The sequence below is a fragment of the Monopterus albus genome, unplaced genomic scaffold, assembly GCF_001952655.1.
Source record: "Monopterus albus unplaced genomic scaffold, M_albus_1.0 scaffold185.1, whole genome shotgun sequence".
Lineage (NCBI taxonomy): Eukaryota > Metazoa > Chordata > Actinopteri > Synbranchiformes > Synbranchidae > Monopterus > Monopterus albus.
In genome coordinates this window covers 135,409-152,980 of record NW_018128065.1, presented here as the reverse complement: position 1 = coordinate 152,980, position 17,572 = coordinate 135,409, and the positions used below count along the sequence as shown (strand labels likewise).

The 17,572-nt window shown below is 40.6% G+C and overlaps 1 protein-coding gene across 4 annotated transcripts in view; it reads left to right on the top strand.

The window, feature by feature from the left end:
• The first annotated feature begins 1,282 nt into the window (after positions 1–1,282).
• The window catches only part of kalrna (kalirin RhoGEF kinase a), a 110,953-nt gene continuing 94,663 nt past the window's right edge, over positions 1,283–17,572 (top strand). For all 4 annotated transcript variants that reach the window (XR_002276331.1, XM_020617091.1, XM_020617089.1 and 1 more), the window contains exon 1: positions 1,283–1,616. Coding sequence is in view for 3 of the 4 variants with exons in the window: in XM_020617091.1 (XP_020472747.1) it covers positions 1,550–1,616 (67 nt within the window). In the remaining variant the exon portion in view is untranslated. The remainder of the gene's footprint in view (positions 1,617–17,572) is intronic.

The following is a 17,572-nucleotide window of genomic DNA, read 5'->3' as shown; positions in this document are numbered from 1 at the left end:
GGAAACAAAGTCAATTATGCTGCTGCTAAAACAGAATAAATGGCTGAGACTAAGCAATACATAATACAATAATAAATGTACAGTAAAACAAGCTATTTGATAAACCAACAAACTCACTTCAGTGATCACTGTTTGGGTGGATCTTTAAGGAGAATAGCTACAGAGGCACTGTGCAAAGTGGATACTACAGTGTTCTTATTGTCACTGTGTTCTACAGTTTTCCATTTATAGGTTTGGTTTATTTTTCGTGAAACAGCCTTGACATAAAGAGAGGAGTCACATCTGCATTCTGCTGTTTACATCAGTTAGAAGTACTGTATGTGGCTGTTCATGACTTTCAGGAGATGATTTGTGACCTTTTGTCAAGCACAATCAGTTTCATTCATCTCAAAGTAGTTTTGTAGGGTCTGACAGTATGTGCAACGCAGGACACCCTCTATCCTTAGACTGTCAATTTGAAAAAGGACAAACTCCACAAGAAAAACTAAACATTTAATGGTGGTAAATGGAAGAAACTACTGGAGGAGCAACAGAGGGTGGATCCTGCTCCTGACAAATGCTGAGTCAACAGAATCAGCAGTGGCACAATTCAAATATGGAGCTCAGTCACTGGTTGGACCAGCACCAAACTCCTCTGTGCCACTGAGCTTGGTAAGAGGACACACTACAGAGACATGACTGTCCTGTGCTGGAAACAGATCCCTGACACACCATTCACACCTATGGGACATTGACCTAACCTTCAAGTCTTAGGTGTCTTAGCCTTAGATCCAACTCAAGGACAGGCCCAGTATTCACACAGATCTGAGAAACAAGACATGGTAAATGGGCAGAGCTTTTAGTTGCAGACAGCACCCTCAGTGCACCCACAGTGCACCCACAGTGCACCACCACATCTGAACCAACACAGCCACCTTCAGGACACATCATTGTTTAGTTGCGCTCCCCAGAAGATAAACTTAGGATCTGGACTGTTGAACTGGTTTTGTTTTAGCGCCACAGTCAGGACAGAATGTCAGCTGTGCACACAACAGCTGTTTAAATCAAATGGCATTGAAACTCAGCAGACATTCCTACCTCAAAGAGAACGATTAATAATAATAATAATAATAATAATAATAATAATAATAATAATAATAATAATAATAATAATAATAATAATAATGAACTGACAGTCATTTATCAATGCTCTTAACAGCACACACATCATGTCTTACTAATAGAAGTCAATGAATTGAAATGGATGAGCGAGAGAGGCAGAGGGAGGGGAGGTACGGGGGAGAGGGAGGGAGGCAGAGAGGCAGAGAGACCCTGGCGGACAGCAGCAGAGCGAGGCTGGACCGGGAACAATAGAGAGAAACGAAGCCAGCCCCGAAACACCGAACAAACCGAGAGGGCGACGGAAAGAAAGAAAGCTAGAGCAGGGGATGGAGGGACAGGGGGCTCCCCGGAGGACATGTGAGGGATAAAGAGGCGAGGATTTTCCGGCCCGGAGAGTTTTTTTTTCTGTCTTTCTTTGTCGGTGGATTGTATTGAACCGGATTCCGGTATGAACCACGCAGAAGCGGCCGAGGAGGCGCCCAGCGACCCCGACACTGATGCCTTCTACAAAACAGGTAAGAAGACTGAGAACCGCTGCAAAGCACCAAATCTGATACAAAGGCAGCCTAAGTGTGGTGAATGCCACCGAGAGCCGTGTGAACAAACACATGAACCCAAGTGAACATCGGCACAAATGTGCAGAAAACCAGTAGGAATCCGGTTTGTGCTTTCACACAGGCGCTGCCAGCAGCTGAAAACCAGGTTACATTGAGTTCTCCGTGGCGCTTTTACATGCATTTACAGTGCAATTGGGTTTGGATGTGTTCATTAGTCAGTTCGTATCTGCTGATACAAAACAGGAATCATGGAATCTCATCAGATCCTCTGAAATCTACAGGAAATCTCTTCAATGTGCCCCTGTATGTGTGGCGGTGAATACCACCACCACTGTCGAAGCCGTGAGAGCCAGGCAGTGTGTGTTTGTGTGTTTCACCTTAAGCAGAAGATGACTGATCATTCAGACTCAACTGGCTGACAATGGTCAGAAGGTGAGAATAGGTGCGGGATGTAGCATGTGTGTCTTGGTGACAGGAGTTTGTCTACTTAACACACAGGTGGGGCTGCAGTCACTTCTTCTGCTGATTAATATTTCACTCTCACTTCCACACTGATGGCTTATTTTGTCTGACCAACAATCAGCAGTGCAGCCGTGGAAGACAACAGACAAGAAGCAGCTGCTCACTTTGTAGAAGTGAGATCATCCTTCATATCTTTGTTAGTCCATTCATCCTTTAGTGGAACAAACAGCAGTTTGGAGAATTCATTCAAGCGTTTAAGTCATGTATCAGTCAATAACAGCAAATATACAGGTTCCAGTTCCTCCAGTGTAGAATGTCTTGCTTTTCTTAAACATACATGGATTGTGGATTGAATGCCGTTGGGTTTCGGTAGGTTGGAAACCGATTCTTTGGCTTTAAACAACAGACTAGCCAACTAGCCATTGATTAGTTTTGTCAGATGACTATCTGTTTAAGTGACTAACTGTATACTGATCTGGGCTAAGGGCTTGCATGTTTATGCAGCCAGGCTTTACTTGTTTGAAGCTGTACTGTAGAGTCCATGTTTGATGGATCCTGAAGTGCAAAACAGTGATGAGTTTGGGTTTTATCAATTCACATGTGTGTGTGTGATAGAGAGGGAAAAAGATAGAAAATAATCCCAACGATGAAAGTGATCAGTTTAGGAAAGTGGTGACATGTCTGACTGCATCGCACAGACATGCAGCAGTGCTTGACAGAGACACACCCTGACTCTCTCTCTCTCTCTCCCCCTTCAGGTCTCTCATAACTTTATTAGGTGCAGTCTTGCCAAGGTAGTTTATTAAATCAAACACACTCTCTGTGAGACGCTGTGATGGATTGTATGGTGTAACTCTATGTGCGAGCTTCTCCTCTGTGTCGTTTCCATTACAGTAGACGACTGTCAGACATGGAAATCCTCAGGTTGACTCATCAGTAAAAACAATCAGACACCGACTGTGCTGAAAAAAGTCTGGTCGAAGGTAAAGCAAGTGTAGGAGTGAAGACGAGTGCAAGTCCCAGAGAGCGTCGAGCCCAACGCTCCTGATGGCAGGCTGACGTTATTTACATCTTCTTCTTCCTTTTAAAATGTGGAATCAGTTTAGCACGTATGGTACAGTGTGTTATCCTCGATACATCAGTGGAGCAGATACTTTCTGCTTAGGGTAGAAATTTGACTTGTACTATATCTTGTCCACAAGTCACTGAGGCTCATAGGTTCTGCAGTATTTGCTGTATTTAGTGGCAAGAGAGGAAAAAGCACTATTTGTTGGAAGATGAATCAGAAAAACTGTCTAGTATGGTAACATACCCCAGACTCTGCTGCAACTAACACATTTCACTGACAATAAATGAAAACGCTGTAAGACCTCATTTTACAAAGTGTTTCAGAATTTTTGTTTGGCCAGTAGTTGAAACCCTCAAATGATTTAATTTCTAAGTATTTTTAACACTTATGTTGAAAAGTGAGTCTGATTTAATTGATCAAATTAGCTGCCAGTTTTCTATCATAATTATTACTTCCCCTTTTTCTTTGGTTATTATGTATGGTTATAGGTGAATCCGAATCCCCTTATTTTATTGTTTCTTGATCCTCCGTCGACCTTCAGTTCAAATCAGTAATTTATTGCCACTTTCATTATATATGGAAGTGAGATACCGTTCTCCCTTCACCATAATGCTCAGTACACATCATTCACACTCTGTAACAGTCATCCTTTTAAAACGCAGCAAAGCATATGACTAATTAAAAGTCGTAAACAGCATGGATATGGCGTAAAAAATGCTAAATAAATTTTATAAAGTGCAAATGTAAAAGCCCTGATTGTTCATCTCCTTCAAGTCCTGTTGCTAACCAAAGGAACGGAGGGCAGCTTATGCAGTCTATTCACTTTCCTGATGGCCTGAGGGAAGAAACTGTGACACGGCCTGAATGACCCTGACATTATTCCGGTCCACCATGATGAAAAACAACCCAAAGCTCTTATTCCTGCCCTGAGGAGCAAGGAGGCTGCCTGGAGGAGCTGGAACAGAGGATACATCATGGAAGGCTGCTACAGACTGACACGCCCTTTTGTTGGAAATAATCTTGTGATTGGACGCTTCACATGAAGGAGAGAGAGGAAAAGATGTCTCATGTCAGTTACATGTTTCCTTGGTTACTCTCTCATTACAGTTTCTCCTTGCATCTTATGTGGGCGGGACTAATACGTGAGGGAAACTTGGATGCAATTACGGGAATTGGGATTCACCTAAAGAAATGATGTCAGCTGGCGTGATGTCACATAACGATGTCAAAGGTTGAGACCTTAAAGCTGAATTAACTAAGATTTAGCACAAATAAAAAAGTGTCCAAGGTACTAATCAAAGGTATATTAGTGTATTAGAGGCATGTTGATCCTACAAAAACATGTTCCTGTATCAAAACAAAAATTCCCCCCAAACACTTTACCCATCTAGTTTATGATGCAGTTTCAGCAGAGAAGAGGGAAAATACATATTTGGATGAAATGATGAAGACTGAACTCTACAGGAGTGAGGTCAGACTGAAACCTGATCAACTGGGTTATTTAATCATTCTTGTTCTCTTTTTTTATTATTAGTTCCTGGGCTTACAGATGCAATATCGACGGTGCCGGTCCTAAAAATGAAACTTGATAGGCAGCGATTTTATCAGTATGAACTTATCTACTGACTGAGACAGAAAAATCTGAGCCAGTGATCAGCTCATCAGTGTGACTCAGCTCTAACAGACTGATGGCTGATGATAAGACCATTCCATCTTTATGGAATTTCAACAATTTGTGTAAATGGAGGCTAGAAAAGCTCAGATCAAACTTATTGCTCCTCTTTTCTCCATATGACTGAGGCTCTTATTTGAAAGTCTGTCTACTTTATTTTTGTATCTATAAGAAATGTTGGTTGTACAGAGTGAAAATAGAAATAGTAAATGGAAATTAGACACTCGAGTCCCACATTTGAAGAAAGAAGAAGCAGAGAAATGGAAAAACATTCAAAATATATACAAAATTGCATTGTCTGCCAGGCTGCTGTCGCACAAGCGCGCGCACTCACAGGAAAGTGCAGGCGGAGCGGCTGCTCAATGTTATGTTAATCAGCCATTTATAAATAGGATCCTAAATTATCAGAAGGAAACAGGAAGTAACACACACGCTGCAATCAGAATGCAGTGTCTGTTGGTGTTTATCAGACCACCAACGCCAGCTTTCTGTCAATAGCTGCTGCGCTGCCATATTAATCATAAATCAGGATTATTTTATTAGAATAACGAACACAACAACCAGAAGTCGTGATCTCATTCTGCTTGGTGTCTAGTTGGCAACAGGGGAAGGGCAGCAGCTCCTCACCCAGGCATGCTGGGAAATTAAGAATAACCTCACACCAAGCTTCCCCAGTCTCATAGGGTGATTCTCAAGTCTCTTATATGATCATTCCCACGGCCACGGTCGGCTGGAATGGCTTCCGGGTCAACCGAGGTGTAGGAACTCTCTGTTCCTAGTCTTTTACATCAACTCTGAGGACCAAGGATACGCGAGGCCATCTTGAACCAACACGCCCCTTTATTGGAAATCAGTTGGTAATTGGCTGCTTCAGATGAAGGTAGGAGGAAAGGATGCTTCCTCGAGTCCTCTTTTCTCACATGTTTTCCTTGCAGCATGCTGATATAAAAGTCCTGGAAAGTCTGATCCTTGCTCGACCAGAATGACTTCTGGGTTGAGCAAGAATCGAGGAACGATCATATAAGAGACATGGGCAGCAGCCCAAGTGGTGGCATGGCTGAACACTAAAGGCACCTGATTCTCATTCTATTTGATAAATCTTCTCCATAAAGTTCAATCACAAAGGCTCAGCTTCCTTCTTGAAATACTGAGTTTCTGCAACATTTTTCTTATGTTCCTTAGCTTTGTGCTGTTGCTGTTTAGCCTTAGTAGCTGCCTTCTCATGAATCTGAACACCACTGTATGGTCTTCATATTCCAGCAGTGAAGAGTGAATCAGGCCTTCACTGAACAGGTTGTTAGACTTTATGTTCTCAGCTAATCTAGTGAAAGACATGAGTAATGACTGTAGCCATGGTGATCGTTTTAAAGACAACATTTCAGGAGCTGTTAAAAGTGCAGTTTGCATTGTCAGTCAAGTTGCTTCAGGTGGCAACCATCACCAGCAACTCGAAGTATAAATGTAGGTGACAGTGCTGAGTGCAGGCTGTGCCGTGCACTGGGCCACCATTGACAGTAGAGACAGGGACCAGGCTTAAAATGTGAGGACATCACTTTGATGTGATTGTTGTCTTTCACAAGTGCTGGTGTGTGAGATCTTTCCTGTGAGGTACAAAAGAACAGCAAAACCTTTCTTTAAATGGAAGGTTGTCACTTTTTTGGATGAGTTCCAATAGTTGGATCTGTTTTATACTCCTTATTGGTGAAATACCTGGATTTATTAAGGCCAATGAATCCCTTATTAACACTACAGGCCACAAAATAAAAAAAAAGACTGATAAGATGAAAACAATGCTATAATAAACAAGTTGGCTTAAACAATCTGAAGTCAGTGAAACAACTGCAAAGTGCAATACTTGTGGGAGGATACTCACATCCTAGGGGTAACAACAAGTCTGTATACATTTCTACAGTCACACATGTTTAAGGAAGAACTTGTGGCAAATTTGACCACTTGACAAGCATGAGATGGCCTCAGCCCTCCTGCTGCTGTTGTGCTGTATTCTGTGACTTGTGCAACAACAAACTCAACCTTTGCCAGCACAGACAAATTGGAAATGTCTAATTATTCACGGAGGAGGCAGTGGGCCTCATTGACAAACTGTGCAAACAATTCATGCACAAATGTGGGATTATTTATTTTCTAACCTGAATTTGTTCATACAAACAAATTTAGAACTGCCTCAAACCATGTGTATGCACAAATGTTGTCTTACAAATATGCACACACATCTTCTAAATGAATATACAGCTTATTAAACTGTATTTGTTAAGACTTTAGTTTATATCATTATTTATGTAATTAATATAATTGAAGGCTTTAACTGTTAATTTACTAAAGCATTTGTCAAATTTAGCCTGTTAACTAACCATGAAATTGAAGCCCCTTCATCCTCATCAGTTGCTGTCAGAATTAAAATATTTAGCACTAAAGACCGGCTCATTGACTTTTATGACTGGATACATGAAATTATGTAATAACATTCAACAGTGATAAAGAACTTGTACTCAGTGTGGGTCAGTTATGTTTGCCCGATTTCCTGATCAGGTCCCGTAGCAACCTGCTGGATCGGACTGGTGCGTCCCCAGTAAGACTGGTTTTGTTGGAATAGAGTTCCTAAAGTAAGGCCTTATTTGAGAGCTCCTGTCACTGTGATAAGATCTTATTTCACCCTGAAAACAAACATCACTGGATGTGAGGATATGTATTATTTCTCCAAGGATAAAACTTTCATCCTGCCGTCACATCAGACCTCATTTCAACTATAACAGGTTTCTTTCACTAAAAGAAACTAAATAATTAACCCCTATAATTTATACTTTGTGTCTGTTTTTAGCAGGACATGAAAAAATGTTGGCCTGTGGATAGAAGTGGATACAGTGGGTGTGTGTTTGTGAACACAGACATTGCATGGATGAATGACCAGTAATCCATTCATTCACTCAGATTCACACACACATACACTGCTTCCAGGTTTAGAGCCAGATTCACTTGAACCATAAGCACTCATACCCAGAGTGAGAGAGACAAAGATGTGTTCTTCTGTGTGTGCTGGCCAGGTCGGGGTTTGGCTAATCAGAACCCCAGGCCGTGGTGTGGACAGCTCAGTGTATGTAGAGGGATTTAAGGTAAGGATGAAGGCTGTTGTCTGTAACACTGTTCAGATCGCCCAAAAGCTGCCATGGACAAAATACGTACACTTTAATGTAAAAAACAGGTATATGATTTCCTGCAGCAGCTGGGCACTGTGGTTTTTAGCAAACAATACTCAAACAAGAGTAGGTCATGCGTTTTTGGGGGCTTTTCAGCCACAAGATTGGTCTGTTCAGGATGATGTATGTCTGATCAAGTCAGAATAGTGTCCATATTCAAGGTGATGAAATGTAGAGGTGTGGCTCACTGATATGTCTGAAATCGTGCCTGGTCATGAATGGAGGTCTTTGGATTAAACTGTGGCAGGTGGTGGCCATACAGGCAGTATTTGGTAGTAGTACTGATGCAGCACTTACTTTAATAGAGTGTTTTTTTCTTACTGATTATTCAATATGCCAGCAGTTTAAATTGATAGAGATTTACAACGAGCATTATGGCCAAGGAGAGGAGTGTCCTATTCCTTTAAAGGAGGAGGGATCTCTGAGGAGCCATGAGTAAGGATACATAATAGATCGAGGGCATGCATGAGACCATCCTTAACGGAGGTCTTTCCAACATGTCCCTATAAATCTGTTGGTGATCAGACACTACATCACATCAATGTGGTTTTATAATGAAGTGAACAAATAACTCATGAGCATTAATACCATGATTTTTATTTTATTTTTGTAGTTGGAAATAGTGCGTGTGTAGATCAGATTAACAAAAGAAACCATAAATGATATTAACCTCCATCATAAATAATACTGTAGTTGGGGAGAGGAGGAGAGTCTGGGCTTTTCCAGCAATAAACATATTAACAATGTCACTGACGCCATTTCCATTCAGTCCAACGTGAGACTGAAAAACCGGAGCTAAACATCAGACATTCCGCTCTCAACCTGGATGACTGAATACCAATAAATGTAGATTAGAATAATTTAGGGCTGTACCTGAATAACAATTTTGTAATTTTGTCAGTTGACTGGGATTTGGCTGTTCTGTGTCACTTTTCATTCATATATACACATATATATATTTTCTTTATATTTTTTTTCCCTAGTCTCTCGCCCCTGTCCTCAGAAACCTTGAGATGCTGCTGCTGAGGAGAGAGGCAGGGAATCCTTTCTTCCCTCCCTCCTTTGTTTACCACTCACACATCCATTGTTACAAAGAGTGGCAGATGGGTATAAAGAATAAAATGTGTGTGTGTGTAGGCGTGTTTGTGTATGTGGGATGTTTGGGTGACAGAGAGGGAGAGAGAGGCAGTTTAAGTGGATTAGCCCTTATTACCCACCAGGGGACAAATGAGAGTGAGAGATGGTGGGACAGAGAGTGAGAAACAGTGTTAAACAGATAAATACAAAGAAGGGATCTTCACTCCTCCTGCTTTTGTCTCCTCCTTCCTTAAAAGCTTCCCAGTTTTTGGACAGCTGCAGCCATATGGTGTGTGCATGTGTCCATGTGCGTGTTAGTGTAATGAGCATCTGTTTTCTATAATCAATCACAAAGGCATTTTACGGACATAAATGTGAGTGTATGTGTTACCAGCTGATTAGTGGTGCTAGCTATTAGAGCCTGATGCTATTAACTGCTGTGGGCAGGTGTTTGTCTTTGTCTGTGTTTACGAGACAGATACACAAAGGTTTTATCCTGACAGATAGTCAGATTGTTAGACAAAACTGAAATTAAGAATTTAATTCTTCAATGATTTAAAATGTGCTCTCATTTCTAAAGCCATTTTTTTTTTTACAAATTAAGTTTTGGTATGTTTTATTTTACAACCTAAAATCACACGTCTCATAGGGCTTTATAATCTGCACAGTGTAAATCCCTGTAACTAGAGGAGTGACGAGATCTCGCGCCATTAAAACGTGATGATATTTCTCATCATGGCAAAAGCTTTCTTGCAATATCATTACATAACAGAACCACACCAACATGACAGTATGTTCTTATTAGTCCAGCAAAAATGCAACTCCCTGTTGTGTTTTAACACACAGGGCTGTGTTGGTCGGGGGGTGAGGGGTTGTAGGTAGTGATGGAGAAACTGAAGTGTTCTGAATCAATATGAAGCAGTTGTGTTGAAATGGTTCAGTGTTTTGAAGCATTTGATACAATCATATATGGCGACATCTGCTGGCCAACCCTCAACAGAGCGTAAGGCACTGTTATGTGTGTTTAGCAATAAAGATTCTATGTGCATCTTGAAATGTTGACTGTTTTGTCCTTTAAAGACATTAATAATATACTTGTCATAATGTGATTGTGCCATTTTAAAATACTATGTGTAATAAAGATATGCCTATGCAAGATTGATAAAAATACAAAAATATATTTACAAAACAAACATCTGGAACAAAATTGGGAAATGCATAACAATAGTTGTACAAAATGCTGGTGAAGCTGGGAAGGAGATTTGGGGGGTTTCAAAGATTTGTATTTAAAAACAAGATCATTTCAGCTGAGTTACGCTTCAGTCTGTTCCTCTTCTTTGTTACTACCTCTCCAGCTTTAGAGAAGACCCTTTCACATGGCACAGAAGTTGCTGGCATATGAAGATATCTTTTGGCAAGCTTGTAAAGATTAGGATAAACCGCTGCCCTTGAGACCCGGTATTTTAATGGATCTTGAGAGGTAGGGCTCAGCCAAATAATGCTGAACCTCCACTGTTGCTTCAGCCATTGCATTTTGAACCCTTTGAGTTGCACCTGTATGAAATCAGAGCAGAAGAAGGTGAAACCCACTGTATGTGGTTTTGTACTTGAATGTCTATGTACCGATGTGAATGCATAACTGTATGCCAGTTTATCTAATCTTATGCTATTCCCACCTACACCTCACATCCCTGGTTGTCAGTCAATGAAACTATAGCAATAACACACACAAAAACTCTCCTCCTCTCAAAAAAAGCTTATAAATGGGATTGCGCCCGTTTATAAGCTTGGTGAGAGTTTGATAACCCGGTCCTGTATTCAAAAGTGGTGTGACACATCGCCGATACTCATGTGACCTCATGAGGCGTCATTTGGGGAGTCACGTGATGTCTTGCATGGTGAAGCGAGGCATCGAAACATCTTGCTGCGATACTTCTGCTTTGAAAGATCGATACTGTGTCACCGTCTGCTTCGAGCATAACATCATAAGTAGGTGTGTTACAGCCACGTTGTGATGAGACGCCATTAGTGGCTCCATAGAAACTGGTACTACATTAAAGGGCAGAAAAGACAGAGGATCATTTTACATAAACACTGAAAAAGTTCACTTTAAATGTGCACCATGCTTTTACATGTTGTAGCAGATCACCTACCAGATTCACTGCTTTGCTACCATAGATACTGGCTTCAATATCAAATTTAATTTCTTCTAAGGTGACCCTTGGTGGAGATATTAAAATTAATATAAAAGCCTTGGTCCATCTACTGAGGTGTTTTTGTTCCCTCTGGATAATGGGACTTTTTTCAGATTGACTTGGGTACAACTTTGCAACAGATGTGCTGAATTCATTAAACTCCATTAAACTACAAAATTCATAAAAGTGCAATTTGTCATGTCCTCTAACAGGCGCAACAAACCAACAGTAACTGATAAAGATGACGGGGAGTGATCCGTCTGAATGCCAGGCTTTAAAACATCCCTCCAGACACCTACAGCAGCCTCTATCTGCCATCTATGGAGACCAGATTATTTTTGTTGCTGTGGGCCTGTCTCCAAACCCCCTGAGTGGATGATTTTCAGCTGCATTTGAGCCAAAGCCTAAACTAGTTTCATATTTTTGTTGGACTGGATTGCTGCACTCCAGCAGTCCGTCATCTTAATACTGGTTCAAATGTACAGGAGGTTTTGTGTTTGTAGCTGCTCTGGTCTTCCACGAGTTGGCAAACTTTTTTTTTTACCTTAAATTTCTTATTATGCAAAAATAATTTCAACTTAAAGGATAAGCTGGTCATTTTCTACATTATGAAACCCCAGACCTCATTACGTTGCCCTAAAGGTTCCGAGTGGCCATAATTTCCTGAAGTTAGCACATGTGATATCTTGTGAGTTCTCACCTTTGTTTACATTCTGTTAGCTCCTTACTGTGGGGTCTTGGGTTTGCTAATGAAGAAATATGTTACCAAGTGCAGTCTCATGTTTTACTGATATGTTTTAATTGCTTTTGAACAATGGAATTATGTGGCACAGATGAATAAGCTGATCCAGGACCGACACACTGAAGGACATGGTGGCTGAGTAGAGGCAAATCATTTAGTCTCTGTATGGAGATTACTGAAAATACTGCTAATATAAAAATGATTGATTTTATCCTTTAACCACACTAACATTGCTTTGATAAGTCTGGGAGCAAGAAAGTGAACACAGTTTTTCATTGCTAGTCCATGTGAGACCATGGTTGCTAGCTGCTATCAACTGTATAGAACCTGCCTACAGATGTTTAGTTTGAACCTCCAGAGTGCGCCTTGTTGCTGGGTCAGATCAAGGTTGGTTCATACTCCATGCACAAATGAACTTCTACAGAATTGGTTTGGGCCTGTGACTGAGACCACTTCCTCTAAAGGGTTTTGGTGAGGTTGTTTTGGTGTGAACCCCTGTACGAAAACAAAGTCCAATTCAACTGAGCTAAATAATGCAGGTTTGAAAATACCCTCACATTACTGAGTTGGACCCAGAGTTTATATTGGTATTTGAGGGTAACAGCTTGGTACTGGACTTGAGGGAGTGGGTTTGCAAACGTGACTGTTTTAGCTGTTCAAAACACGGTTAACATACCAGGAGTCAATCTCAGTCATTATCCAGTGACTTCACCATTGACTTCATTGTTAACCAGTGATAATCATAGCTGAAAGACATCCCTATTTGCTTTGTCACCACAACTCCACCACCACCACCAGTGTCCACTGTTTATTTATTGAAAACCCATATGCCAACAGCCCCCCTTTGCATATTTAATGTCCCAGGATGGGAATGTGTTGAAGATCTCCAGTTGGCTGCTGTTTAATGTTATACTCCAACCCACTGATCTACATGATGGGTCAACACCATGTTATTACTGGTAAATAAAGCAACTCGTATGTGGTGTTTTTCCTGTTTGAACTGGACCCATGCAGGACTTGTATGATTTCCATGATTAAAGTTGAAATTATCACTGAAGATCCAAGAATGAAGATTGAAAGGCTGTGTGTTTCACCTCTAGTCCCCTGAGAGGCTCCATTCTAGCCAATGGAATAGATTTTTCTTTATTACCCAAACATCCCTGTGGCCCATCCTTGACCAATCACAGCCTGAGTAAGGCTGTCAACACACATACGCACACATACTTAATAGGGCTTCCTTTGAGATCACCAGCATCCTTGACCCTGAGTAATTACTCACCACTCTCCATTTAGTGTGTGTGCATGTGTGAGCGTGAAGTTGAGCGTGATGGCTCCCCTGCGGCTGGCTGAGCTGTCAGAGAGCAGATAAGAATCCTGAGAAAGAGTCAGTCAGACCGTGTTATTGTGCTCTCCTCATTTCTTATTGATTCTTTCGTCCCATTCTCTTTAAAGCATAGCAGTAGCACATCACCCTGTTTTATATTTGCTGTTTCAATGCTGAAGCGATTTTCACTTGATTAATGGAAAGACAAATGACAGTAATTTCAGTCATTTGCTGATTTCAGTCTCTGTGAGGCTTCACTGCTTTTCTCTGGTTCAGTTTTTTATTGTAAATAAAATTGGATTTTTTTTTTTGTAGTGTTACAAGCAGTCTGAAGACATCACCTTGGGCTCTGTTAAACTGTGATATACTGGCTTATCAATTAAGTTGGTGAAAACAGTTTTTTAATTATTTCATCAGGACAGAATTGCTCAAATGCAATCCTGCCATAGATTGAGACAAAGAGAGTGAAAGATGCTGCCATCTTGGCCAGAAAACACCTACGGTACAGTTAAAGGTCCAGAGGTTTGATGTGGGCACAGTAGAATTGTGCTGTCCTTTGCCTGAGACAGTGTGTAGGTATGTGTGAGTGTCTATGAAAAAGAAAAAACTAACAGAGAATTGAGGATTAATATCTCAAGCTTCAGTAAAACCCCCAGAGAGCTTGCTAATACCTTCAACCTTAAGTCCTGTATTAACTTTAAAATGAACATGAATACATTAAATCCAGCTGTGGGCATTTATTCTAATCAGTCAGAGTATAGGCAAGCTTATTGGATTAATGAATATGTCATCACGTACAGTAGTCGTAGGCATAGTAGCTAGGTACAGACTTTAGAATTATCCTTTCATATCAAATAATGATGCCAATTTAAGTCGTTTATTCAATTAGTCATGATGTCAGTAGTTGTTTGTTCCTGTCATTTGCTGTCACATGAGTGTTTAGCATGGATGTATTAGCCTAATGGAGAACTGCAGCATTGCTAAATGGCATCCATCCATTCCTATGAAAGTTCCCCACTGGGCCTGGGGCATGATCAAAAAAAGCCGTCATGCTTTTATATTCCAGCCAAAAAAAATGTATGTTCCACATGCTTTAATGGTTTTGGGCTCATAGAACATGCGAAATTGCTTCGAGCTGAGTCTCCCAGTAAAGGAGCTGGGCGACTTCCGGTTCTGTGTTTAGTAAGATGTGATCAGAATGGAAAAAAGAATGTAGAATTTTTTTTGTCTATTTCTCTGTAATTAGTTTGTCAACTGCATTATTGGACTTTGACTAGGGAAAACTGGCACATTGAAGTAAAATACTATTGCTACAAGAATACTTCAGGAAAACTTTAGGTGCTTTTTATAATACTCACTCAAAAATGTTTGAGAAATAATCAAATATATGTATTCTGTCTTCAAAACTAGAAACTACCAGTCATTTAGCTCCACATCACCGCTGACTGAGTTGCAGGTTGACTGTTTTACTGACTGTTAGGGGTGGCGAGATCTCATGCCACGAGAGCTCGCGATATTAAAACATCTCTTGTCGAGGCAAAAGCTGTTTTGTGATATCAGTAGATAACAGAACCAGGCCAGTATGATGATACGTTCACTATTATGTTACGTTCATTAGTCTGGCAAAAACGCTATTGCCTGCTTTGTTGGTTTGGGGGGTGGGGGGTTGTAGGCCTGTATGTTATGGCCATGTCGGACCCGATGTGAGTGGTTTCATTCCGCCCGCGAGCCATGCTGCTAACGTAGCCTACTCTACCTTAGCACCAATTCTACCAGCAGTGTCTGCATCGATAGATTTAAAAATAACTGGTTAACATCCAGCACTAACGAAAACGCATGTCATGTCAATGTGGTGTTTTAATTGTGGCCCAAATTGAACAATGAATAGTATTGAATGCTCATTCTAACAAGGTAAACAAACGAGTCTTCCCATGGGCGTTCACTTCCCCCCCGACCGTCTCTCGTACGTGATTGGTCAACGCAGCGCTTTTGCCGGATGACGTCACCATCTGGCGTGGTGAAGGTGAAAGTAGCATAGGTCACACAGCTTCACCTAGAAGTTCTGAGCTCATAAATCATTTCAAAATTCACCTGCATTAGTTTGCATTTTGTGACTGTCAGACAAATAAAAGTCTTTTTCCAGTCATATATTTCATTATTGAAAATTTCTTAATAGTGCTAAAATACCGTCTCATCTCGTTTTCATGAACCCAATATCATGTGTCATCTCATCTCGTGAGCTAAGTGTATCATCACACCCTACTGACTGGTATGACAGACTGGTTTTATTGCATGTTTGTTGAACTGGCTGGTTTCCTGGTTGTCCTCAGTTTAACTTCAGTTCAATTTAAAACTCTGAAGCATGTGAAGATTTAGTACGCGGTGGTTTGGTCTCAGTGTATGTGTGTGTGTGTGTGTGTGTGTGTGTTGGAAAACACAAGTAGCCCTTTGCAGGATCGTCGTATTATGGTTGTGTGCGCTTGTATGTCCCAAATTTCATTCATCTTCATAGTTTCTTTAATAGTTTCCACATAGGCAGGATGAATGAAGCAGCTGGGACTGATTCACAGTCCTCCTCCTTTCATGGTTTCTTTCTTTGTGCATTCATTTACTTTATTCATGTTCCGCATTTTTATCCTTCATCCACTGTTTGGCAGAGTTTCTATCTTCTCCAGGCTGTTTTTATCTTTCTGTCTTTGAACCAAGCTCTAATTAAAGCTCATTCATTCTTAGAGGAGGCTCCAGACACACACAGGAACATTTGTGTCAGTCTGTAATTGAGCAAACAGAACCTGTCTTACTATAGAGTATTAATAGAACAGAAAGAACAGGAGTGGAGTCAGTAGTTCCTTATATGCCTCAGTTTATAGTACAATTATCATTTCATGTTTTTGGGCTTCACATCTATGATCTGAGCATTTAATCTCACTGTTCCTCTTCCAAATATGCTTATTATTCATGGACTATAAACCCCCCATTACTGATACAAAACCTGGACAGACAAAAGCAGCATGTGTTGATCAGGTTATGTGCCAAATTCAGCCCAAATGATCAGAGCCCTGTAGGCCAGCATTCAACAGGCATGATTCAGATCATCCAAGCTTTAGTTCTGACTGCTGCTGCACAACGTCTCTACATGTAGATCAGATTCACTTTCATGACTGTGCTGTGTCCATGAATATCAAGGTATCACTTCAGCAGATTTCTCAGCTTAGCTACTGCCACTGTTAGGCCTGGATGATGCAGGGAAATCCAAGTCATGCATGAATTTACTCTGCTGTAAAATCGGGAAATCCAAGTCATGCATGAATTTACACTGCTGTAAAATCCTAATAATACTGTTCGATATGAGGGACATACCCATTATAGTGTCTGTTCAGTTGTGAATTTGGTATAGTTTTAAATGTATTCTTGTATGTACAGTACTGTATCACAATGCTTTAAGAAATTATGTTCATTCTGTGTGGTTATGTAAATGGCTTTAATTGCCATGCTGTCCATGAGCTTCAGTGGCAATAAAAGAAAAACACCACCTAGAGTGCTGAAATCGGAGTTTGAGCATAATCATGACACAATAATCAGGAATAGGACAGTAGCTGCTGAATAGACCCAAAAAGTCATCCAGAATTAATATTTGATGCCTTTAAGTTGGTGACTAGTATATAGTATGCGTGGTATAGAAAGGCAGGTGTTTATTGCTTGTGTGTTCATGCCATCAAACAGCTCCACAGTTGCAGAGTTGGTCATATCAGGGTTAACAAAAAGTTGTTGTCTACACACTCTTGTATCTTTGATTTTCTAAAATGTGGCACATTTTTTCCACACAAGCTGAACTTTAGCCAATTTTCAATTGGTAGTATATCTAAATCATATCTATCTTACCTCCTTCCATGCTTCCTGTACATAGAAATGATCTAAATAATGTATCACCATAAACAATTCTTATTCTCTGTAACCAGTGATGTAGTATATCTAAATCATATCTATCTTACCTCCTTCCATGCTTCCTGTACATAGAAATGATCTAAATAAGGTATCACCACAAACAATTATTATTCTCTGTAATCAGTGATGCTAATAAGGACAATCACCTTTATTGGCCAAGTATGTTAAACACAAGGAATTTGTTTCCGGTACAGAACCGATGGCAGCCATCTGCGG